This window comes from Daktulosphaira vitifoliae, unplaced genomic scaffold (genome assembly GCF_025091365.1).
Source record: "Daktulosphaira vitifoliae isolate Bord-2020 unplaced genomic scaffold, ASM2509136v1 Scaffold_5, whole genome shotgun sequence".
Taxonomy (NCBI): domain Eukaryota; kingdom Metazoa; phylum Arthropoda; class Insecta; order Hemiptera; family Phylloxeridae; genus Daktulosphaira; species Daktulosphaira vitifoliae.
This window is the reverse complement of record NW_026099576.1, coordinates 10,039,353-10,066,519: the sequence shown is the minus strand read 5'-3', so window position 1 is coordinate 10,066,519 and position 27,167 is coordinate 10,039,353. Positions and strand designations below refer to the sequence as shown.

Here is a 27,167-nt window from a genome sequence, read left to right as displayed (position 1 = left end):
AACAACGTTGTCCATCGGTGGGGCACCGATAAATTTTTTACCAACAACGACTGTTGATCGTAATTCATTTACAGTGTAAGCAATCGGTGCAATTTGTACGACACTGGTAATTAACTATGCGGGCCCGAGATGCGGGGACTTTGGAAGGAAATCATGGAAATTAAATTTACTCGAGTACCGTTCACGACTCTGTCGTGGACTGACAACTGTCGGCCGGTGGTAATTATACGGTTATTGGTCGTACAATGAACCGATTTCCAGAGTTCGATATATTGGTTTTTATGTTGTGTGTAATTTATTAAATAACAGCCTAGTGGATTATACGGTTCCGACGAATCGTGTCGAAAAACATGTTGCAACCGCTAAACGAATTCTCGATCCGAAATTTGCATTATTGACTCCACAAAGAGCCATTAGTCGTCCAAAGCGCCGGGCTAATGAGTCTCGGGGTGGAGATGCGAACACGAGATTATGACGGACGACCGTTCGTCTAGACAAATCGAATCCATCGCCGACCGTCAAGTTCTCTGCGGAATACCTTATGTCCAATTGTCGTCGTTTTGTCAGTTTCACGGATCTCGAATAATAAACTTATCAGTCGACCGATAACGCGATTTACATTATGTGCCCCGCCCGGTTTTTTGTTTGTGTCCGATACCAAAATGTAAAGAAAACTCGGCACATTAACCGTTTAGCAGCAATTCGACGGATGTCGTTTGGCAATTTTTTTGATGGAAAAAAAGACGTTTTACACGAAATTCTCACCCGGCCCGAGATCTTCTCGAGGGCTATTCACTATTTATTACCAAAATTCAACAGACCCATCACCGGATATTCGTGCTATACTTCTTTTTTTGTCTATATGCTCATGAGCCAACACAAAAGACGGGTTTACTGGAATAATGTGGGACTGTTTCGTTTTATTATTACTTTTTGTCTCTTTTGGTTCACTCATCCGTTTTGGTAAACAATATGCTGTTGGAGGATTTTTGTACATTATATTATTCGCCACAATGAAACGGTTTTTAGGATAGTTCGGTACAAGAGCGTAGATATAATTAACAGCGACACATACACCCAAAGACATAGGGAAAAATCACCTTGAACCTTATGTGCGTGCGCATAAAAAATTTTCTACAACATTGACCCGTTTGCTTGAATAGCGTTTACGGTTCAATTCACGCAGTGCTAATGATTTATATTAGACGTATGTTTTCATTATATAGAACATTGGTTTGTTAAAAATAATACTGATCAAAATCCGTGTGCCGCCGATACATTAAAATGTGTACTATTTTGTGTTTTACCGTATTTCAAGTCCCGTGACTTTTATTCCGACCCGAGATTAATGTCACTACGGTTATTGTCTCGGACGACAATAATTTGTTGGTCGTAATTTGAATTTCAAACGTTGGCGCCAAAAACATATTTTAATGGTTCCAAAGCATTAGACCTTATTAAAACTATTAAAAAACCGGATTTTAAATAATTCGTTTTATTGCTTTTTCGTACAAAGTATAAAAATAACTATTACATGACGTCCACAATTAGGTATAGATATAATAATAATTATAATTGACGACGTCGGCGGCGACCGGTGCGTTTTTTCTTATAATAAGGTGACTGCGGAGAGATAAGTCGGCGACGACGCTCATTAGAGACGGGAGAAATAATTATTATTAAATCGTGTAAGTATAGTACCCGGAGAAAACGCTGTACGCGGCGGACGACGACCACTGCACGGGGAAAAAATAATAATTATTAAATTCACTCCCTTAACAATTTCCGCCTGGGCCCCGTTTTAATATTACATCTTGGTCGTCGTCGTCGCTCATTATTATTATCATTATCATTATAATATTATAAGAGCCGAGTTGCTGCGGTGGATTTCTAATCACTCCGTAAACATTAAACGTACGTGTGTAATTTCGGTCCATTACGCGGGTGCTCGTCGGCTCCTCGGCAGTGTATGTGTGTGTGTGTGTGTACTCTTTGTCCAACGGATCATGTTTGACCGACAAACGCGCGAGGTAAAAATGTAATAATAATTAGACTGTGCATGCGTACGTGTAGGAGTAATTTTATTTTTTCGTTTTTTAATTTCGTCTACCCCGGAAATTCAATGGTAATTCTCACGTATTCGATTGTGTTCGCTACCGCCACTGTCGTCGGCAACGACCGCAAGGACCGAAACGTTTTTTGCGGTCGCCGGTGCAGCCGAACCATAAGATGTACTACTCAGACGGACACTACAAATGTACTAAACACTATTGTAATAATTCCTATACGAATCCAATTAATCGTTGGTCGATTACGATTGATTTGGCCTCGACCAACGACCTCGGGGATAGGTCAGAGATACTCTTTTAATATTTTTTTTCCATAGAAAACAACGCTCGTAGAATTTTTAATACAACAACTGTCAAATTTATCTCAGGGACATGCCCGACACTAAATTTCAAGGGGGTGGTGGACGACGCTCGAGGACGTCTAATGTATTCAACCGCCTTTAATTATTTTCTCTATGAACTTAAAAAATTGTACAGAACACCACAAAAATAGAACCGTTACCGTGCGATTTTGATTTTCTCACAAAAACAACACAGTCGAATCGTTTTCCATTTCCATATGATTTAAAAATATCCTTGAACGGTTTACATCGTTATTATAATGTTACATTTTTGTACGCGTATTGCCGCTATTGTTTAAAATTATATACAAGTAATATTTTTTTTACCGCCTTAGACTTTCACCGCAATACCAAACGACAACCCGCTCACACAAGGATTTTTTTTATAAATAGCCACACGATATTTCTTTGATATATTTTTTGTTAATTTTTACATCGGTTTCGTTCGATAATTTTAGCTGCTACTAATATCCTCCGCACGTCACATCATCGTACAGGTACGTGTACAACGAACGATTAGTTCCCCGTACTCCTCGCCCATAACAATATCCACTGACAAGGTGCACCACATATATTATACTTAAGCCGGGATAGATACGTTACTATCACGGTTCAGTTATCCCGGTCAGTTATTATTGCCCACCACCATCTCCGTGGAAGGAGGCGGCGTAACCATTACGAACCGTATTGCTGTGCGTTATTGTTGTGCCCGAGATGCCCACAGCACACACACTAAAAACACCGGCCGTTGTCTTTCCGAACGGACACACTTACCCGCCGCCGCACGGGCAGTCTTAAGGTTTCTTTCGGATCCGAGACGTTTTCTCTTTTCGTCACCATTATTTTTGTTTTTTACGCGCCTCAAATCGAGATTTATTATTGCAACCGTGACGTAACAGCGTACACAAATGTTTTGTTGATCGCATTACACCAAATAACACACCAGCGCACTGTGCACAATATGTATGCGCGGATTTCCTGTGTACACACATTGTTATAATCCGGGTGTAGTACGTGCGATGAATTAGAATAATAATAAGAAAACAGAAATAATTTAAATAAATATATATGGAACGCGAGCCGACGCGGAAAATGGGGTTTGTGGGGGGGCGCCCCGAGTTGTACTCCATTTGTCCGTTACGGTAGCACACAAACGATAGACACGAAAATAATATTGAGGGAGGAGGGCTCGTATGTAAATCACTACCCGTACGCATGTGTGTTAATAGCAAATTATATACATGTGTAATTTATTTTCTTTCTTCATTACAATAATAATGTCGACGACATGGCGGTTGCCGCCAGTCACCCTGCGCATATTACAATACATTAAGCGACAATTTTTTTTTTTTTTTAACCCGTGCCGGACTTTTACTATGCAAATATGGCTAAGCACGAGCCAATCCAGTACGACCCCTTCGTGTGCCGCCGGTACACCAAATGTGCGGGGTCGAATAAATTCTGTAATCTATTGAATGGTCGCCCAGAGAAAAATAAATAATAATAACAAGCGTAACCACCAACATGCAAAAATAATAATTAAAAACAGCTATTTTTTTTTTAAATTTTAATTGTTATTATTTCGTTGATTTGTGTTGTGATTAAAAAAATTATAATAATAATAATGTACACAAAAACGACAAATAATAATTGCAAAATAAATAAAACTACACAAAACGTAAAAAATAATATTTATGTCATTATTATTTTTTTACTATAGCCATGTTAATGAGCATATTAATTTATATCTACACACTGTATGTATTCTTATTATTGTAGAAACATTTTTTTCCATGTACGTTGTAACCCAATGAATATTCTGTACTGTAACAGCCTTTTATAATACCCCTACAGATTTTAGCCAAACTATTGTTATTATAATCATTTTTTTTTTTAAATCTAAGAAAATAAAATAAAAAAATCCAATTAATATAATATTTCCATATATTTTAAATACAATGTAATTATTAACTCATATATTTATATACATATTTATAGGTGTACAAGCAGAATTCGCAACGGTGAAAAAATACCGCAAACATAACGGATAAATTTTATTAGTTTTATTTTAATAATAACAGTCGAAAAATTAACTTAAGAATATATTTATAAATATAATATATATATATAGTTATTTCTATTATTACATAAATGTATGTATATATTTAATTATTAATAATTAACATTAACATATGTATGTACACCAACAAGAAAAACAATATTTTTCTTATGAAGTTATTAAACTTTTTTTTTATTTTTTTTAAAAAAAAGGCACAAAATTTATAATACATGTTAAATATATAAAAATACCTACATTCCGCTCTAAAACAAAAATGTGTCATGGAATCGACCTGATTAAAAAAATGTTGAGAGGAAAAATGTCTTTTGTTATCCACTATTAACAGTCTTATTATTCAGGGCTCCGCCATTTTTTTTTAAGTGAGGGAGATTCGATTATAAATTAAAATTTTACGAGACAAAAATAATAATAATAATAGAGAAAAAGCCTAGAAGTGTGATGACTAACGGAGAAAATTACTTTTTTAGCCACCATTTTTTATTACTAGAGCTTAGATACCCCTGCGTTTCTTTTGGAAAACGAGGGTGCCATAATGGGCGACTTTAAATCGTTTTTTATTGCAAATGCAGGCGAAGCCTTTGAAATTACGTTATTACAATAAAAAAAAATAAAAAGAATAAAGGAAAAAATAATAAATAACAAGTGTAGTCAAAATGCTAAATAATTATTATAAATAACCTAAAATATCACAATTGCCTAGGTAATAAATTATTACTTATAAATAGAAGACGACGAGCTGACACTTGCTCGACTCGTAAAATTGTCAAATCAATTTAAAATTCATGGTTATCAAGATTTTAATGATAAAATAATAAATTAACGCGGCTTTCCGCTTTCACATTTAAATTAATAAAATAAGTTAAATTAGACAATATCTCAGAATTATTCTGTTTTAAATAGATGTACAACATTTTCTAAATAAATATATACCTAGACAAACTAACCTCGAACATAGGCTAAAAACTTATGAAACTAAGCGTATACTATGTGTAACAAACTTTCAACGGATAAAATACCACTAGCTTTTTTTGTAATTAATTTGTGAAAACCTTGTATACTTCCGTGAGTGTGATCCAATTTGTGTTTCGCAGTCGTTACAAAAATTTTTTTTTTTTTTTTTTTTTACGTTTTTATAGCTCATTTATCACTCATTTCTATCCTACAAAAAAAGCGCAAAACAAAACAAAAAATAAATAAATATAAATCATAAAACCAAAATAATAATAATACATGCATGCAAAATAATAAATAAATAATAATAATAATTGGGCAAATTATTCAAGTAGCCGCGGCGTGTCTACCGGACGGTCATAATGAATCGTTTCTTTTTCGAGTCTCTTTTTTTTTTTCAAACAATTACAACACATATTACCTATCGGCCGCGTGGAACCAGAGGAGGTGTCGAGAGTACAACAGCGGCAGCATTGTGTTTACTCATCGATTCGATGGTGCTTTATACTGCTGCTGTTGCTCGTTATAAATATTTTTCACTTCTTTTCATCGACCCATTCATTTATACAAAGCACACAAACCCAAGATCGCTACTAAGGTTAAGCACACTTATACACATAGACACACAGCGGCCGTCGAGATTGCCACTCGGCATCAGGAGAGGTTCATTTAGGACTTCACCCTGCATTATTGCGCCAATTTCTCATTTGTAGACAATACACATTGAAAGAAAATGCACTTTATAATGAAATAATATAACGGTTGTAGCAGTGGTGAAGGGAAACCGCACATGTGGCGGCGGGGGCATATAAGTGGAATTAATATTTCACACCCCAGCTAACTACCACAGTACAATGTGTGTGTGTGTGTCTGTAGATATAGTCAAAAACCAATATCACCCCTAAATGTTTTTTCCATTTCATAGTCTTTATACAGAATATTGTGAAAACTCTCATTTCGACTCTCAACGAGCTTATAAAGTTTTCGCAGGTGGCCATACATATAAGTATAAAGTTTCTCTCTGTGACATCAACAGCCTGGAAACGAACGGCCAAAGGATTCTGGACACTTGAGTACCACCACCAGATATAGTAATAAATACTCCAGTAGAAAACAAGCCTAAGAGGATATGATATCAACCACCACTACTACCCGGTAATCAGCTCTCAAATTTTATATATTTTCAGGGGTCGCTGAGAGAATCATTTTATAGCAGCACAATGGGAGAAAAACTCACCGCCGGCCTAGAATACCTTTAAAAATACATACATTGAAACGTTCTATTATTTAATTTTTTTTTTTTTTGTTTGGGGAGAGACGTTCCTCCTTTCTCCGGTTTCACTATAGGACACGTAACGAATTTTAGTAATAATCTACCACCACCGCCGGTTAGACGGCGCGACATTGTTTCCAGAATTAACGTACCCCCAACGATTCATCTGGTTTTGTATGCATTAAGTATTACGCACGGAATGAGAGAGATGGGCGCGTTCGATACGCGCCGAACCCTTTTTATTAAAAAATATATCAATCGGAATGAAAGAATTTCCACATGCCTATTCATATTATGTGTACATGTGTCTCACAATCCGCCAAAATATCATGTACAATGTGACTCGGAAGATACGTTTTACATGCCGAATAAAATTAATTCTCATGTCCGTCACAACTAACGCCCTAAGAGTTTCTCATACGTTTACTGAACATTAAAGAGCAAAACAATAGTATTTATTGTCAATCATATCTTACGTCAATCGGTTGATAATATTTTTATAGCGCCAGAAAGGGAGTGCAATATGCGTCACATAAATAATATAAAAATTACACTAATATAAACAAATACTAATCCAACTTATTTTAATTATACACACTGATAAGACTACTGACCTGGAGAAGTCATCATGGCAGTACCCGGGTGCATGAATCCCTGTTGAAAGCTCACTCCTAAGTTGTACAAATGAGGCAAAAGTGCCAACTCTTCTGCTGTCATTTGAGATTGATCCTTGCCGTCCAATTTGGCAATAGTAGCCATGGCAACTGCTTGTGCTACAGGAGATTGTCCAATGAGTCCAGCCAATTGCAACATTTGCAGTTGGTTAACTTGTTGATTTGGTAAATTGTTATTGTGTGGATCACCAGGAGTGGATGGTACTTGGAAATCATTATCGCTACAGTTTCCAGACATATCGGCAACTGACATACGGCTTTCTACATGTTGTTTAACTAAAGCGATATGCCGACTAGTAAATATGTGATCTTGAATACTGTATTTATGTGAATATTTGAAACGACAATATTTGCATTCTTCTGGTAGACCAGAAACAGTGTCCTGGCCTTGTTTTGATTGTAATTTGTACTTCTTTTCTTTAGCTCTAGCGTTTTGGAACCATACTTGTACAACGCGTTTAGCAAGACCAATTTCTCGACCTAACATCTCGCATTCACCCATGGTAGGAGTTTTGTAATCTTCAAATAACGCCTTCATAACTCTAACTTGCACATTGCTCATTTGAGTTCTGTACCGTTTGCTTTGGTGACTGCCTCCTGGTGCATTATTTCTTTGTTGGCCACTCTGAGTGCTAGATGCTGGAGAAGCGGGACTTTCGTCATCCATAATATCAGTGCACTCAGACATACTGTCGTCATCATCATCTTGGTCATGGTCCATTCGTAAATCAACTGGTTTACTCAAGTCTAATGGAATTTCTCCTTCCGGTTTTGTTTTTTCACCTTCAGCAGATAAACCATTGTGCAAACTAGATTGTTGCATTTCTTCCATGTATCTTTTTAGCGACTCTTGATACATTTTACCCAAATTCTCTACATCTTCTGCGTTCTGAAGGTACGGATTGGACACAAATGATTGGCCCTTTTGGCCTAATTCACTCATTTGAGATGACGCAAAAGAATCCATACTAACATCTTCATCGGGTATATTGTCTACGTTAATGTAACCACGAGAACATTGTTCAGGGTGTTTAGTTTGTAAATGTGATTCAAGAGCAGATTTTATTTTGAAAATAGCCGAACAGAATGGACATCGTTTGTTAATGGCTTGCGAGTGTGCTCTAAACTGCCCTTTTCTTTCTCTAGCCCTAGTATTTTGAAACCAAACCTGAACAACACGCTTTTTTAGGCCTACTTCTTGAGCAATGCTCTCCAACATTTTTCTAGACGGGTTGCTTTCAATTTGATATTTTTGATATAAATAATCCAATTGTTCAGGTAAAATAGTAGTTCTCAAACGCTTATCTTTGGTGAATTCAGTTTCCTTATCACTTTGATCATCAAATTCATCAAACGATCTCTTATTATTTTGTTGCATCATAGACAAAATCAACGAGGTAGGATTTGGGCTCATTTCAGATGAGCCACTCATTTGTTGAGACTGTTGTTGCAACTGTTGTTGTTGTTGTTGCAATTGTGCTTGTTGTTGTAAAATACCAAATGCGCTTTCGGGATGATAAGTGGGAAACAAATTTGGATTCAATAAATGAACTTGTTGGTGTTCTTTCCACTGGTCTAATTTGGAAAACACCGAATTACAATGATCACAACTGTAGACATTTTCTTTGTCATGTGACGACGGCGGAGGCGAAGTAGGATAATTCAAAGTTGGCGTAGACGACATGGGCGTAGGAGTCGGTGTCATGGGGTTGGAGCTTTGACTCTGATGATTTTCTACGGTACTTGAATTAGAGTCTTCAGAACTAAGTGCAGCTGCAATATGAGCAGCAGCAGCTTGAGCTTGAGCGGATCTCTTAGCGTCTTCTTCTTTGAAACAATGAGTTTTTTGATGTCTGATTAATTCGTAATATCTTTGGAATACTAACAAGCATTTGTTACACTGATAATTTAAGCCGGGAGTTCTCTGGAATCTATTTGAACCTTCCTCGACAATACCAGGTGCTGGTTCAACTGCTGGTTGATTTTCGTACACTTTTCTTGCTTTTTGTCTGGCGTTTTGAAACCAAACAACTATCACTCTAGGACTAAGATTCAATAGTTTTGACAAATATTCTAAGTCATCATCTTTTGGATACGCATTATTTTCAAAGAACTCTTGGAGAACTTTAATTTGGCAATCAGTAAAACGTGTACGATTTGCGCGTTTACCAGAAGCAGAGCCACTTGATCCACCACTGCTTTGATTCATCATAATAGAATGTGGAAAGCCATCAGAAGAGTTAGGTGAACGACCGGGGCTAACACTTCTAGGACCCGACTGTGTGGTAGAAGTCATTTGTGGTGGTGATGTAAAACTAGACGAGACTAATTTTGGTGGCAACATGTTACTAGTAGCAATTGAATTGCTCATGTTAGCTATCTCTTGATGTTGAGACGTAAGAATAGAAGACAATGTCAGGTTTTCAACGGTATTCATGTCCATTTGAGATGCTCTGTCGTGATGCATAAACATATTTACTTTTTCTTCAACTGAATCTCGGCGTTTATTTGAAGACTCTTCTGCATTACACCACGGAAACTTAGATTCGTTTTGGCTAGTTTCTGCATCTTTCATTTCGGTCTTAACTTGGTTTTCTATTTTAACAGGTGATTCCATTGGCTGTGAAGTGAATGGTCTGGAAAAGTTTTGAGCAAAAGATTGCTGTTGTGGAAAAGTGGGTGTTTGACACTGTGGCCTAACAGCACTGTTGTTTGGCGTACTAGTTTGCATAGGTTTCTTTTTAGGGAATGTCGGTGTTTTAGGCACTTCTTTGTTTTCAGATTCAACTAATGGCTGAGCAAGAGGCATTACTTTCGCTTCTCCTGTTTTTTCATATTCTTCTAGGTTCAGAGTAGTGGATGGAGGATTATTAAAATTGTATGGCGAGTCCTTGTTTCGCTGTCTTTCTTTAAACAACGTATTTCTGAACCAATGCTTAATCACTTTAGGTGGGAGACCACTCTGACTAGCCATTTCTTGAATTTGGTCTTCTGATGGTGAATTGTTTATATCAAAGTGAGCACGTAATATTTTCAATTGATCGTCAGTGATGCGTGTCCTTGCTCTCTTTTGTTGTGAATTTTGCTGCTAAAACAAACAATGAAAACGCATATACTTAACTTCAATATTATGATATATTATACATAATTATTATAATTAAAAGTTAAGTAAAAAATCATAAATATTTATGCTCTAAATACAACTATCTAAAACTAATATATTTTTTTTAATTTTAAATATAATTATATTATGTTTATTTAACATGTTTTTTATTTATAAACTAATAAAACATAATAATTTTTGTAATATATATATATATTAAGTTATTATTTTATATATTATTTAAAATAATTCAAAGAATATTTTTTATAGATATTTAGATGATTAATGAGTTAATTACTTTAAGAAAAATTAAGTTAATGTGACATAGAGAGTGAACCAAATACAATTAACAACTTTTAATCCAATAATTTGGTTGCAATTTTTTTTAAAATAATTGTAGGCTTTTTAGACTATTTTTATAGCATATTTTGTATTATTTATCATTAAAATGAACAAATAAAAACAATTTTGCATTTTAATGGATAAAGTGTATACATAATCAGAACATATGACTAAATTACTAAATAATCATTATATCAAGATAATAAAAATATGTTACTATTAGATAACTCGAAATTTAAAATCGTTTTATGAATGTCGTATAATATTAATTGAGCAAATTACATTAAAACAATTTTACTCACCACTTGTTGTTGCTGCTGCTGTAATAATTGTTGTTGTTTAGCTAGTATTCCAGTAGGATCCATGTTAGTTGTTTGCTGATTGAACAACTGACTTTGCTGCTGGCCCATTATTGACTCAAAGTTGGGTGGTGGCATCATCATTGGAACTAAGGGAGGTTGCAAATTCATAGCAGCAAGTGCTTGCATATTTAAACCGAGCGGAAGCCCCATTCCCAAACCAGCCATTTGAGCTACCATCATAGGGTTAAACTGTTGTAGTTGTTGTGTTATTTGAGAGGCTGCCATAGCATTAAATGCGGCTTGCATTTCATTTAAGTGTTGGGCTACTGAAAGAGGTATATTTTGAGAAACACCAGGAATATTAACACTAGAAGAATCGGCAGCTGAAGAAGATGCGTTGAAATCTGAATTGTCAGTTTGCTGTTCGGAGTCCTGGTCTAATTCAGTTTTAACTGAAACGTCATCAGCAGGAGAATTGATTCTAGCCACTGGTGTAGTTGCAGTGGAAACTGATGTAGATGTGGGTTGGAGGCTGATATTAGCTGAAGGGGGTTCGTTGCCTTTCTTTTCAATTTCACACTTGATCTGTTTAGCGTATTTTTCAAGAAAATCAAACGGTACAAGATCTTTGTGAACTTCTTCACAATGGGCTTTTAAAACCCAAACACTGGAGAACTCTTTATTACAATGCACGCATATGGATTTGGCTACTTCAGGTAAATCACTGATCTCTTCTTCATTGACTTCATTATTCATTTCCACTTTGACAGCATTGGCTTGTTCCATTTCCATTTGAGCTGTTAATTCTTGTAATAATTTTTCATTTTCTTTACGTTTTTGGTGATTTTCATTAAATTGCATTACTAAGTCAAAACCGTAGCTTTCTAACAATTTGTACATATGAGAATGTTTCTTGCCCTGTAATGACAACGGTACTTTTAACAGTTGCTCTTCAGTCAACGTTAACTGTGACGGTGATTTTGGATCTTGAGCGCCCCCTGTAAGATTATTGGCAAACGCCAAGGCTGGATTCATTGGCAAAATGTTCATAGGAGTACCAAACATACAATACAATTGTTGATGAGTATTCAATTGTTCTTGATTAGAAAACAACGCGTTACAACGTTGGCAGCTTAGCTGATTGCCTTTAGTCTGATGAGTTTGCTGCGTTAGTGTCTCGTCCATTGGTTTGCCACCCGAAACTTGGCTTTCCGCGTCTTGTTTATTTTGTGATGGTGGTCTACTGCTCTGTTCAGGTTGTTCGATTATGGGTTTAGTCAAGTCTACTTGGCCGGCTAGAGCGAGATCATGCAATTTTGATGCTCTTGTTTGATGTAAAACAGATCGCATATGAATGTCTAATGTTGACCCTTGTGTGTATGCTACTTTGCATATGTTACACTTGTATGGTTTTTTGTCGTCATCTTCAGATGTAGAACCACCACCTGTATTTTTTGAAGCTAAGTTGACTGGGAATGCTGAGTTGTTAGATAAGATAGGTGTGTTATTATTATTTAGTTGTTGTTGTTGCTCTTGCATAGAACGTTTTAATTTGTGTAAATGAAGAACGGAGTTATAGTGTACTAATAAGATATTCTTTTGAGTGAACGACTCTTTGCATACTTCGCACTTAAATGGACGATTAGGATCCAAATATTTTTCCATAGGATATGTTTGTTTCTCGCCTTTTCGGTGAAGTAATGTTTTATTGTGATGGGTAAGGTATTTTTGATTAGTAAACGCTACTTTACAACGATGACATTTGTACTTTCGTTCAGAATCATTGTAACCGTCTTCAGCAAGCGTTTGTCCGTTCATGTAATCTTCAATAAGTTGCTGTTGTTTAAAAGCAATTGAGTCGTCACTGTTATCGCACTCTGGTTCTTCTTCCTTTTCTTCTTCGTCGTCCATAGACTCGTCTACTTCCATTTTGTCATCAATAGACTGATCAAACTGTAACATAGAATTTTGTTTTAAAGCTTCCAGATCAGCTTGAGATAAGTCTGGATGAGCGGTTTGTAAGTGCTTCTGGAACGTAGCAACAGTACGGAAACTACGTCTACACAGAATACATTTGGTCAAGTCCCTGATGGCGTGGTACTGTGAGTGAGCTTGTAATTTATCCAACGTCTTAAACGCCAGACTGCATTGATTACATCTATACTTGTATACGTGTTTTTCAGAAACCAATATGTTTTGCTGTCCAGCATGCATTTCGCGGAAATGAATATGTAAATTTTGTACGGTAGTAAAGTACATATTGCACCCTTTCTTCCAGCATAGGTATCCCGGACCATTAGGAGTTTGTTTAATTTCAACATGGCCGGTTTCGTTCTGGTGTTGGCACAAGTCATCGATATTTTTGCATAATTTTTGACACGTAGGACATTTATACTCTTCGCCGTCTTGTTCTTGAGCATCGTCGGATTTTTCAGCTGATTTATCTAGATCTGGTGACGATGGACTGGTCGACGCACGCGGTGGACTCTGTTGTGATGATTTGGACGAGTTCAACCAATGAGACTGATTTACTAGACTCAACAGGCGCTGCAGTCCTTCAGAATTTACGCTGTGAATTTTCATTAAATGTTTTTCAAAATTGATTATGTCTTCAAACACATCCTGACAAAGTGGACAATAAAGTTCCGGTTTCTTTTCATCGGACGAAGAAGTCTGTTGCTCTTGATTTCCGCTAATTTTAGGCGATTCGCTGGCTACATAAGATTGATCCATCAACTCAGAATCATCGCCTCTTGTCTCATCAATGGACAACATATTATGGCTATCGTTGTCTCCTTTAATTTCGCGATCTAAACAAACAAAAAAATATTAAACGTTAAAAAAATCACTTTATAGTTTAATCTATGCATTGTGGGTACATTATCCTAAGTTAAAACAGTATTAGCTATATTAAGCGGCCAGTTGTGGGAACCAAAATCAACGGAGTATGAAAGCAACAATGGGTGTACACGTTGAATGAATGAGCTACAAGAATGAGACTTTTGTTACCGTCCTAACCCGTCACTTTTAATACAATTAAAGATAATTTAAAATGTAATCAAGTGTTCAGGAAAAAAATAACATTAAAGAATAAAAAATGAAAAAAACGCAACGGATTGTGTCATGTCATTGTGGAACTTTGATGTTAACTAATTAACGCAATTATTATCAAAACTGCGTTTCGTATTTTTCTTATTATTTCTTTTGGTAGAAATTAACCTACAAAAGAAGACATTTTTTAATCGTCTCGTAATGTTCCTGACCAATGAAATCGATTCAGTCTACCGTAAATGGCAAACAATGATATGCGTGTCTTCCCGTTGCTGCCATGGCTTTGTGTTATCCGATAATTAAGCACACAATACGGTAATGATTCGCATTAGCATAAGTTGTCACCAGAGAATTTAATTTATATTTATGTATATTATATACACAACGTCACGCGTTAAATGTATAAATATACAAACTAGTACGTTTCGGTTAAAAAAAAAAAAAAGAAAGAATAAATTTAACAATAATTTTTCTTTCATTATTATTAAAACCAATAGCACAATAAAAATTATATTAAGATTAAAAAAATATAATATTCATTAAACGTAGTTAAATAATCGAATATTAAAATTTAAACTTATTGATATCATTTCGACTATTACCTTGATTAATTATTAACTAACAATTCTTTGTACTAGGTTCATTAACGCTGCTAACAACGTCATATTTGAAATCATGATTTCAAAATTATGCTAGTAAAATAGGTACAAAGTTTCATCAGAAAATACTAGATTAATTAATTTTGAAATTAAACAATCCAAAACGTTATCTCACTTTAAAAACTATTTTTTTTTTTTGTAATAGAAGAAAAACTAATAGCAAATCAAAATTTTCTTTTAAATAAATTAAAATACATTAGTTTCTTAATTAAGATAGAGAAATACAACGGGTTAACGAGAGATACCGCGTTGTACTTTGAATACAAAACGCTGTAACATTGTATTTCATTAGTTTCGAGAGATTTAGAAACAATTAGGCGTGTTTTAATAACCCAAATAATTAAAAATGCTACTTCGTAACGCGTGTCTCATTAAAAATGATAACGTTAATATATTTCATTAGATTAAAATATTTTGTATTCACGGTGAAAAAAAAATTGATCTAGGAATCGAACAATAATTATTTATACCGAATTTAAAAATCACACTAACCATAATTTATGTAATTTAATTTAATATAAAAAAATTACAACTAGTTAGCACAAGTTAATAGGTTTTTACTATTAATCAATAATAAAAGGACTTAAAAAAGTTTTTTAAATATATTAACTGTTTTCTATCTCATAACAAACTGATGACAATATTATAACTATAAATATTTGCGCGTTTGTTTAACTAATGAGTAAAATAGTAATTAAAAAAATAAATAATTAAAAGTAAAATACGCATAAACTTGCCTTGTTCTTGGTCGCTATCAACTGAAGCAGACTGTTGTGGAGCAGCAGTCACTTGGAAAACCATTGTAATGTCTGTTTGTACGTCCTTGCCGTCTGAGCGCCTTTGCAATTGGTGCAGTTGTTCCATTTGCATGTGCTTGACGGACCTGACGTGTTGGAGCAACGGTAATTTGTCTCGGCTGGAGAATTCGCACAGTAAACAATGATAGACGGACGATTCGCCGACTTCGTTGTCCCTCAAATATCTGAACAGTAACGAAGCGGCTTCGTGTCGTTGTCCCGAACAGTGCAGCTGGAGTTTGTGTGTACTGTTCGTGTAGTAGTCGCACGCGTTGCATCTGACTTGTACGCCACCGGGTGACGACATGTACTTGAGTTTCCATTCGTTTTGGAGCCCTCCCTCTTTGACGTGGTTCACGTGCTGCAGTCTTTGTAAATGTTTGTCGGTTTTGCAGTGCAACTGAAAGTTGGCTTTCAGGTTGGTTTTGTAGGTGCACAAATTGCATATGTAATTGCCCGCGACGACGGTAAGTATTTCTTGTTCGCGCACTTTGGTCCGGTCGGCGGCCAAGTGATGAGACAGCGAGTCGAGCGAGTCGGTTACGAATGTGCTACACGTACTGCACTGGAACATGAAATTGGGATTTTTGTCGACGGGTTCAGGCGGTGGTTCCATAGTTTCCGGATTGAGGCCGATGTCGGTGTCGACGTGAGGAGAGACTTCGCCGGAAAAGTGGGGTGGCATTTGACCACCGGTCATCATCTGTATTAAAAGCGCCTGGTTGTAGGCCATGTCGGCCAAAGCGGCTTCGGAATGCGGCGGTGGTTTGTCGCCGGACAACGTGAGTCCGGGATGGAAATGCATGAGCGACTCAAAGTTCATTTGCTGTTGATGGTGATTTTGCAAGGCGTTCAACGTTTGCATGTGTTTGACGCTCTGCTGCAGCACCATAATGTTGTGCGTGTGTTTTTCACTCGTCATGTGAATACGCAGGTTGCGGGCGACGTTCGTCTCGTAATTGCACACTTCGCATCTGAACGTGGGCTTGGGTTTCTGACTGATCAATGGGCTGTTCATGGCCGGGTGCTGACTGCTGGTCGAGCCCGGGCTCATGGCCGAAGACTGTTTTGGATGCTGCAAAGGGGACGACGCTTGGTGCCTCTGCAGTTCACTGCTGGCGTTCCCAGCCGCCGCCACTCCGCCGTTTTGCAGCTCTTGCATGTTATTCAAGTGTTTGTCGGACTGCATGTGTATGCTCAGGTTTCCCTTGGTCGTAGTCGAGTAATTGCACACCTCGCACCGGTACGGTTTGTAGCCGCACGTGTACGTCTCGCCTCGGGCTAACCGCGGGTGCGGTTGTCCGGCTATACAGTACACGCACGACGTTTCGGACTCGGGGTGCTTTTCCTTCATGTGTATTTCCAGAGTTTCTTGATACTTGTAATGCCAATTGCACTTGGGACACTTGAGTGTTTTGCACGAGTTTCTCGAGTGCATGCCAACCAGCGAGCCGCCTACGCCGCCTAGTCTCGAGGAGCTCAATATGAGCTCGCATCGGGCGCAGTCCACGCCGCTGGGTCTGCCGTTCATGTGGTCCGGGCACACGCCGATAGTGGTGCCAGTCATGAAGTTGGGCGGCGGTTGCGGGTACGACAACGGTGCGCCGGATATGAGTTGAGGGCTGAGCGTAGTGCCCGGAGACGGGCTGGCGCCGGGCGAGGCGCTGTTGCTTCTGGCCGACGTCCCTGACGACACGGCCAACGCGGATATTGGACTCTTCCTGGTCAAGTCCATAATACAGTCGTACACGGACGATCGGCCGCTGGCTTTACTACTACAGTTATTGTTTTTACTTATACTAAACGAGTTAACATTATTTCTAGGACTACCGGATTGAGGTAGGGAGACGGAAGTCTCAGGAACTGTATTGATGCTCGGAGAAGAGGTGGGCGGAGTAGCGTTGCGCCTGTGCACCACCAGGCTTTCCGGACAGCTGCTCTTTTGCTCGCTACTGTCGGAGGAACGATTACCGTCGTTATTAAACGCATTAGGAACTTTGTGAGCACTTGACGGGGACGAGGCCCGAGCGTAAGCTTTGTTTGACGAAAGCGCGAGCGGTTCGAGGAAAGAAACCAGCGGCTCTTTCTCCTTACCCACACACTGTATTATAGCTGACGCGTTTTTGTGTCCGAGTATGTTGTATTCGTCTTCTTGTAGCGTAACGCCGTGTTCGCCGGTGGCGTGAGCCACGAACGACTTGGCGTAGCCAAATGACAATTTGCATATGAAACACATGAGTATCGGTTTAACAGGCACCGTCGAACAGTCTTTGGACTGTTCCGGGGCCATGTCCGTCCCATTGCCCGTCTTGTCTCGGACCGTGTACACCCTGTAGCTGTGCATCACCGGCACTTCAGGAACTATTTTCTTGTCTTGAAACACCCTGTTGAGGGCCGCTGCGGCCGGCGCGTTTGTTTGTTGATCGTACAGGTCGCCGTAGTTGGCTCTGGACACATAGAACGCGTTGGCTATCTGTGGAAATACTTCGGCTTGGGACAGGTTTACTCCTCGTCCGTCGACAATGCTGCCGGAACCCAACAGTTCTGATGGCAAGTCAACGCCATCCTCTTCGCTCAGTTCGCTGTTGTCTTCGATAATGTACGCCGATCCGTCGGGATTGTACACGATCTTGCCATCGAACTTTTCTACGTCACTGCTGTTAGCCCAAGACTCGGACTCGGTTAAGTCCGGTTTACTTGCCACCGAGTCGAACTTGCTGCCCGACGGCGGCGACGTCAACCGGCGTTCCTCTTCATCACGGCCGGCAATAACTCCGGTCACTGGTGAACCAGACTGTTCCTCTTCCGGACTCATGCTGGTCACAACTTCTGCGGCGTTGTCGCTGCTAGTGATGCTATTTGCTGTACTGATCTCCGGTGCGGTGTCCGCCGATGTCCATCCGGCGGCACAGCCCACTAGACCTCCTCCTGTAAGCGACGACGATTGTACTGGTATCGGTGACGGCATTTCTGATTATCAATCATCACCAATGTATTCGCACCACTGCCTTGACATACCCCGCGTACACCACAATCTAAAAAACAAAAAAAAATAATTTTAATTTATATAATTCAAAAATATTTTAGTTACTTATTTTCAAATATCAGTTAATAAACTAGTAATGGATTTTTTTTTTTTAATTGATCAGTGATATTAAAAATGAGCGTGACAATGCTTTGTGTAACAATCTATAGATTCGCGCGACACATTATTGAAAAAAAAAATCCAGTAGCCAATATCAAAACAGGTACTCGATTTTTTTTCATCTGTCCTCATTTCAATTATATTATATAATAAAATACAATTCTTGCAGAATAAAAATATATAATGCAGAAGTAAAAGAAGAGATACGTGTCTGTCTTAATTCACGTCTGTACATTATACAGGCGTACAGAAAAAAGGTGATGTACAGCTGTTGTCTTGGTATGTGACACTAACGCTTCCATTGTTCAAAAACCACGCTGCTAATCAAGCCCTTCCGAATATCTTTTTATTTAAAAAACAATATTTGTTGGCAATTTTTTTTCCTTTTTTCTTCTTCGTTAAATACTCGTTTTTGTGTTAACCGGTCTCCGCCGCCATCTCAATAGTATGTATTATATATTCGGTTGACGAATTCAAATTAATAAGAAAAAAACAATGCTCTTTTGTGTTTGAAAACGACATATTAGCATAATGACCAAACGGGGAATACGTACAAGTCATTGTCGCACACATCACACACGCAATGGTCTTTTGCTTATATGCGAAAAAAAATAAAACAAAACTAATCGACCCGGGTCATTTAAAAATATAAATCATTAACTCTCGGTAATTAGAATAACAAAAGCGAATCTAGTCCAAAAGTAATAATTTCCTTTTAAAATGCTATCCATTTAACAGTCCCAACGCGCTGCTATTCATTTTATGACATCTCATAGAATGAAATTTCAGCTTCAAACGATTCATCTTACGCTCAGTCGTGCAGCAGACAAGCGACGGCAGCGGTGGCGGCGACTCGATACACATTTTTTAGGGGTTAATTATTGGCGCCAAAACACCGCCCACACTAGGGACAAATTAGAGGATAATTACCGGCGGCGTCGGGCGGCCTCTAATGTGTACTTACAAGACCACCACGATAATTACACATTTGTTAGGTAAAAATATAACAATAATTTTATGGCAAAGAATAAAGTGTTCACCGCTCACGGTAAGCGATTATTAGAGTGGTGGTCGGCCGGCGGCGGAGTTCGACTGTGGTCAATGTTTGTAGTTTATATTTTAAATAACTACACAGTAAAAAGTCATTTTCGGTAAAACGATGGAAATAAGATTTTTGTTTTGTTTTCAATTGACGAAAATTTGTTCGGATCTCGTAAGATTGAACGTCACAACGAAAAAAAATAAAAGTTTACGAACGTACACATATATAAACTATATAAGAATAGAGAAAAAAGGGCAATTGTATTAACGGGGGTCCTTCCTCTCTAATTTCTCATTGGCGCCGCCATTACCGCTCGGAGGAGGATTTTAAGTTCCGGCGACATAACGAGAGCCTGCGCATTTATTTGGACAGATGCTGAGCGAAACAACCGCAGCGTTTCCACTGGAAACCGATAAACTTAACTCAACGCACACACACCGTAGACTTTAAACGTTGCCAATCCTAATATCATTACACGAAATACATTTAAAAATGTATATAAGAACATACGAATGCTGAAAATACTAATCTATAAGGTCAAAGTAATAATTTTGAAAAAGGACGAATTAGCGATAAAAAATAGTTATAATTAATTAAAAGATAACTTTTTGAAAATCATAGGCTGTAGGTTTTCTTAAAAATCACCTCACTATCTAAGTCATTACGTTTATTAATCCCAACCAATGCCAGTGAAAATCAACAAACGCATTTACAATTTATTTTGTAATCCATAATTCGAATTTTAATTAAACAGTTTGTTCTCGTTAATAATATTAAATTACTAAGGTCGAAATGTTTGAAAAGTAATATCCGATCGCGCAGAAACCTAAACAACGGTATTCATTACAGAATCTAATAATTAAACGAGTTCCCGTTGAATTACATCTATCATATTTTGATAATTAATACAACTATTATAGTTTATTTTGTAGTACAAAATATCAAAACAACAACGAAATGCCAACGTAATGAACATAATCAGTGAATATTAATTAGATTAGGAATAACATTAAAAATGAGAGAGTAATCATTAATTAAGAAAAAAAAATTGAGGCTGCACAATTTGTATTTAAAAATAATGGTATACACCACAACGTACGTCGAATTATCAAAAATGACTAATATTGAAATAAATGTCATCCAATTAAGTTGTTATGTTACGAACGCCGAAAATGTTGACATTTACACTGGTCGCGTAGAACTGTCGAACAAGTTTATTTTTAAGGTGTTCTTTAACAACTCTGCTAAGAGAACTATTGTTTTGCTGAAACGAGAATTTCGAAAATGAAGAAAATATTTACTTTTCCAATAAAAATACGTATAGGCCAGCAACGAGATGTGATCAATAATTACACATTGTTCAGTAGAACTCAAATAACTAAAGAGAAAAACTAAACGTCAAATTCGTGTGTTTTCTCGAAAACACAATTACTAAAAACTGAGCGTTTAAAAAACGTTGATTTTTCAAACGCGATAGCCTAACGAACATAAAGACGATAATTAAAATTCGTTGAATAATAAAAGAGATCGAAGAAATTTGTAAACAACCCGAATTATCTACTAATCTGAGTACTTGGAATATTTATGTTATACCCTATGCGCGCATTAATTTTCTTTTATACTATCAAACTGCTTTGGAGCATTTTTTTTTAAATACTCTACGGCACCTGCAGCACCCCGACGATAAATCACGGCAACAGCGTTAATTATGTATGCAAGACCCTGCGGGTGTACTACACACTCGGCCCAGACGCATGCCACACATTGTTTTACCGAAAATACATTACGAGCGATTGTGTTATAACTGGACGTCTACAGAGAATTGAGTAAACAATTTTTACATCATCGGCACTTGGGCGCACAAGTAGAAATGTCCAGAGGATTATCGTTTTGACAAAAAAAAAAATGTGCTTGGACGACTCAACAACACTGTACACAACGAATTAAATCCGATATTTTTACAAAAATGTTCACTACAACAAATGATACGGAGGTAATAAATATGGTTTTTTATTAATATTATTGTCAGCTGTAATACACCACTGTTATTGCTTAGATTTTATTATAACGACGAGGGAGGTGGAGGCGACACACAAACGACGGCCGGCCGGCCGGCCATCTTGAATTTCAAATGAAGTCCGTCAAACGCACAAACATAAATACACAGACATGAAACATGCAGACATGACACTAGAGGCAGTCGTCAGTCATTGTTGTGCGGCCTGTATGTATTTTGCAGCGACGGTAAAAAATAATACTAATACCAACCGGTAATCGATTAAAACCGACGCAGTTTTTTCCACCGTCCCATTGCGTAGGATACATTTTTGTGTACACCAGCGGATAGTAAAAAATATAATATATGAGCGTCCCGAGATTTCGGTGGCGCATTAAGTGGTCAAAATATTTAGACGTTTTTGACCGTTGAACGAGGCAAATAAATTTATAACGCTACAGAAAAAGTACTTTTTTACTGTGTAGATGTACACACGGCAGCTACCGTATACGAGCGCGTACAAGACGTGGATGCGTTTCGTACCGAATGATGATGGTAACCACATAATAAAAACCAAGAAGATTTCAGCGGACGATAACATTGTCTTTTTTTATTTTGACCCTACGCTACTCCCAAACATTTTGAGGGAAAACGACAGGCGGCGGTCAATGTAAAAACCAGTAATTCTCGTTTCTCGGAAATATTATAATGTGTACACACACACGACCCGACGAGACCGCACTGTAGTTACAAACAAGTATGACACGATGTTAAAAAAATTATTATCAAAATGATATTTAATTCGGCCCCACGCGCACCGTTAACGTTTATTAATTATTATTAAAGTGGACTCTCCGAGATTCGTTATTAATTATTCATACGGTCTTTGAACAAAAAAAAATTCTAAATTAAACCTACACCATCACTAGGAATTCATTATTTTAAATAAACGATTAATATTATGTACAAAAAGTAACGTTTACCATCATCGTGTGTCTACAATAAACCCTTTCACGGTATGACGGTTTGCATTTACATGAAAAAAAAAAAATCCCATTTTATACAATAAAATCTACAATCTAGGCTCGTGCAGCACACATTAATGCATACGGTAAAATAGATTGTTATTAATTACCCTTCGGGGCCGTTAAATCAGAAAGTCTACCAAAGGTATGACGTTGTGTGTGAGCACAAAACAAAATAGGTACATTAATATTATTATACTCTACACACACCATCTGAAACAAAAATAAAAACCGGAATACAAGACCAGAAATAATCTATTCGTTCTTTGTTTTTTAATTGCTTTCAATTAATTATCGTTATTATTATTATTATTATTCTACTACTAAAGCGTCCGTAATTAATCACATACACATATATCTACAAACGCTCTTATAATAACATCTGTAAACCAAATTCTTCACTTAAAAAAATATTAATAAATAATCGAATAGTATAAAAAAATATTTAATAATATTATCCGTTCGAGATTACCAGTGACACGGAGCATGAATAATTACAATAATAATAACAACTTGTCAATAAAATAACTAAGTGTAATTTTTCAAATGAAATTACATATATATTTTTTAAGCCACTATGTGAGAACTTTGCTTAATTAACACATTCTCGTTGGATTTTTACGTTTTGCTCGAGTATAGTAATAATTATAAAAATGAAATAAAACACATTAATCTTTTATTTTTTTTTACCGAGAACTCAATTTAATGTGCACTTTCGTAATAATTAATACGAACGTGTAACGTTTATTAATTAATAAATGCTCACTAATATTTCATAATGAACGATGTGAAAAAAAAATTGTTAATTAATTAAAATTGCATCACGAACAACGCACGTCTATTTACCCAGTGATTTCATAAGATGTTCTTGTTATTTCTTCTATTATAGATATATTTTTAAAGAAATGAAATTGATCGCGTGACACAATTCTTTACTTAACAACTAAAATGTCAACTGACATTTTGAGATTTTTCAAATAATATCGATGGTTCCGAGCAAAGGTAAAATTGTCAAAAAATTAAGACACGCAAATGAGTTTAGGAATAGACATTTTTGTCATCAAAACAAACTTTTAGAAACCATTTCGTAGAAATGTTAAAATTGAAATTTTGTCACGTGCTAGATTTGCATTTTGATCTTTTAATAATGAAACCATTTTTTTTTTTTCATTTATTCCCCTTTGGATGATGTCCACGTGCTGCTAGTGCAGGGCGAAATTCACACTCTAATTTAAATATTTTTTTTTACAAAGCAAACTGGTTGAGCACGAGCGATGACATCTTCTTTCCGTCTCCGCAGCGGTCCCCCGGGTGGATTTGCATATTATAGCGGCGCGCGGTTAAAAAACGACAACCAGCACGAGGAGACTACCGTAATATTATCATATTATGTGCAGGTAAAATAAGCGTAAACGGTTTACAATAAAAATTTAATAGTTCGGAAGTTTATAAAAGTGAAACGAACGTAAAAACAAAACACTTCCGGCCAACGCAAAAACACGATTTATTTATATATTTTAATACATACATATATATATATATATTTATATAAATATGCATGAGCTATATCGAACACGACCTTTGAACAGTTTTTTAGCAGATAACGTCAACTTGGCGGTTAATTACTCGACGCATGATTAATACGATTCGCGTCAGGTTACAACGGCAGTAGCCATTTGCGGTGACACACAGAAAACAATAACAATTGTTTGTACAGTTATAAACAAGCCTTTGTTTTACTTTGTTATTTGCGTTAAATGGTTTCAATTCGGACGGGTAAACTCATAGCGCGGACTTTTAACCGCGATTTTAATCATTAAAAATCAAACAGATGATAATGTTTATTTCATGAGACAATCACTATTATTTTATCATTAATTGAGACGAAAAAACAATACGAATTAAATACGCGTTAAAAATAAAATTAATAAATATTTACATGGGAAAAAAATATTAGCTAGGAATTGATTTTTTAATCCTCGCCGTCGCACTAGGATAATATATATGTATATATATTTTTTCGTCTTATCACACAGAGTCCTACCTAACACACGACAAGAAATGAAATATGCCAACAATACCTTTAAACATGTCGTTTGGACATCCGAAATGATTAAGTCTGCTATCCTCTGGGTTAAACTTAATAATTAATAAAAAAAAAATAACCGAACACTTTATTTAAAAAAAAAAAAACCGAACACGATTCGCGACGACGACGGCGGTCACTTGTGCGGCGACGGCGACGGCGACGACGGTCGTTTGGCACACTGCGGTGTATTAATCCAGATTTTTTTTTTTTTTTTGTATCTCTAATAAACAAAAAAATTATACAACGGACACAAACTCGATTAATTTTTTTAAATATAACGTCGATCACAGCGGTTGATGAAAAATAATTTCAATTAAAAAAAATATATTAATATGCTTATTATACTAATGAAATGTGTGTGAGTGTGGACACGGAAATAATAATCACTCGACACTGGCAGTACGTGAGGGCGCGCTCTGTGCCGGGAGACTGGTGCGCGACGTGCCGGTGCGCTCGGTGCGTGTTCCCCTGCAATGGACACGGAGAGGCGGAGCCCCGGCCGGTCCCCACCCATTCGCGCCTGCTACCGCCGGTGGGGATGTTTTGCATGCGGCACGTCAAACGGTCCTCGGTGGTGGAAACGACGGTAGCGCGGTGGCGGTGGTGCAAGGGGATGACGGTAGGGAAGAAATGAGAGCGGCGCTCGAGGAATATTCTCCTTGGCTGACGAGCGGCGGAGGGGAGGGAGACGGCATAATATAATACCGAACAAATAGGGGCCCGGAGTAGAAAATCCAAAGTAATTATAATCGTGAATTATAAAAAAAAAAAGGAAAAGAACGAGGCAAGTGGAAAAAACTTAAAATATTAAAAGACCGAGGGGATGCGTAAAGTTTCGTCGTTTCTTTAGAGAAACGTCCAACAAGACCAGAGCCTTTTAGATTGGATTTATATTTTACCGTCGTTCTTGGGATGAAATTATTCGAGGGAAAACGGCTCTCCTCGATGGCATCACACCGATGTTTAGTTGGCGCGTTGGTCCAGAGATAGCACTACTAGTTATGTTACCGCCGGACGAAGACGGCACAACACCCACGTCATAACCTTACACGGGCAAAAACCGTTCATACGCGACAACAAAAACAAATTCAGTGCGCCGAACGAACATTAAACTTTTTATTTTTAGAATCGTTTTCACATTTATTTTAGGAATTTTACGTCGACCTATTCATATTTTTTTCAATTGTTCTTACCTGCTCTTTGTTTTTCTACTTTCTCGAATTAAGGATGCGCTGAACAGGTCAGGTAACAGCGACCTGACACCGTCGACCAGAAAAAATGTTCAGAGGCTCGCAAATTCAAACAATAGTTTGAGTGCACGAAACGGAAGTGTGATTTTACTCGATGTGACAAGTGCAGTCCATATTTAACTTCCACAAATGTTTTTTTATTGAAGTAAATCATAAGAACACCAGTTGATTAAACTTTTTTTATATGATTATACTTTACCGTTGTATTTAATTTATAGAAAGTTTACTGCTACATAGGCAACTGAACTTTGTAGAAATTATCAATGAGCTTCGGTTTCAAAAAGAAAATCGATAGCCGGTCAGGTTTTGCCTTATCTAAATGAACACACGTACTTTCGACCGTTATATTGTTTATCTTATAATTTTACTGAACAACGAATAGAGCTCTCATTAATAACACAACATTAATATTAGTAACTTGAAAAACAAAACGCGCAATTAATATCAACTTATTCTGGTGTGTGTCGTTAACGCGCTTTACAAATCAAAAATCCCTTGGCTGGTACGAAGTACACACGTCTTAAGTGCAGCAGATATTTATTTTAGAACGTTTTCCAATCGTGTGTTGTACGACTTTTCCCGGGGGACATGTTCATCTACGAGACTTTCAATAACACCACAGACATTCGAATAAGTTCAAATCGTAATTAATGTAATGATACTGACGACTTTTGATACAATACAGACACGGTCAACTGGCGCTAATGAGTCACCGCCTCGAAGAGGTGATAGCAAATAAGTAAGTAAAAGAAAGTAAAATAAACAACAATTTTTAACTATATACATACATCTTGTTATCCGTAACGTATGATAATTTTTACAATTAAAAAAATGTACAATTCAAATTTCATTAAATATTAATAATAATAATTTTAACAAAAAACTAATTGTAATTAGAACACCGAATTTCTCGAGGAATTAAAACAAATAGACAATAATTTTTAAGCCGTATATTAACAGCAAATATTGTAGCAGTAC

At 36.9% G+C, this 27,167-nt stretch overlaps 1 protein-coding gene across 7 annotated transcripts in view; it reads right to left on the bottom strand.

Annotated features, from left to right (window-relative positions):
* The window catches only part of LOC126907426 (zinc finger homeobox protein 3), a 71,460-nt gene that overhangs the window by 24,304 nt on the left and 19,989 nt on the right, over window positions 1-27,167 (bottom strand). For 3 of the 7 annotated variants that reach the window (XM_050688696.1, XM_050688698.1, XM_050688699.1), the window contains exons 2-4: window positions 15,583-18,677; window positions 11,136-13,945; window positions 7,329-10,476 (exon numbers count right to left, since the gene is read on the bottom strand). In XM_050688696.1, coding sequence (XP_050544653.1) covers window positions 7,329-10,476; window positions 11,136-13,945; window positions 15,583-18,610 — 8,986 coding nt within the window. In that variant the 5' untranslated portion in view covers window positions 18,611-18,677. Of the gene's footprint in view, window positions 1-5,584; window positions 5,650-7,328; window positions 10,477-11,135; window positions 13,946-15,582; window positions 18,678-24,931; window positions 25,374-27,167 lie in introns of those variants that run through there. The other 4 variants (XM_050688697.1, XM_050688702.1, XM_050688701.1 and 1 more) reach the window with 4 other exon arrangements.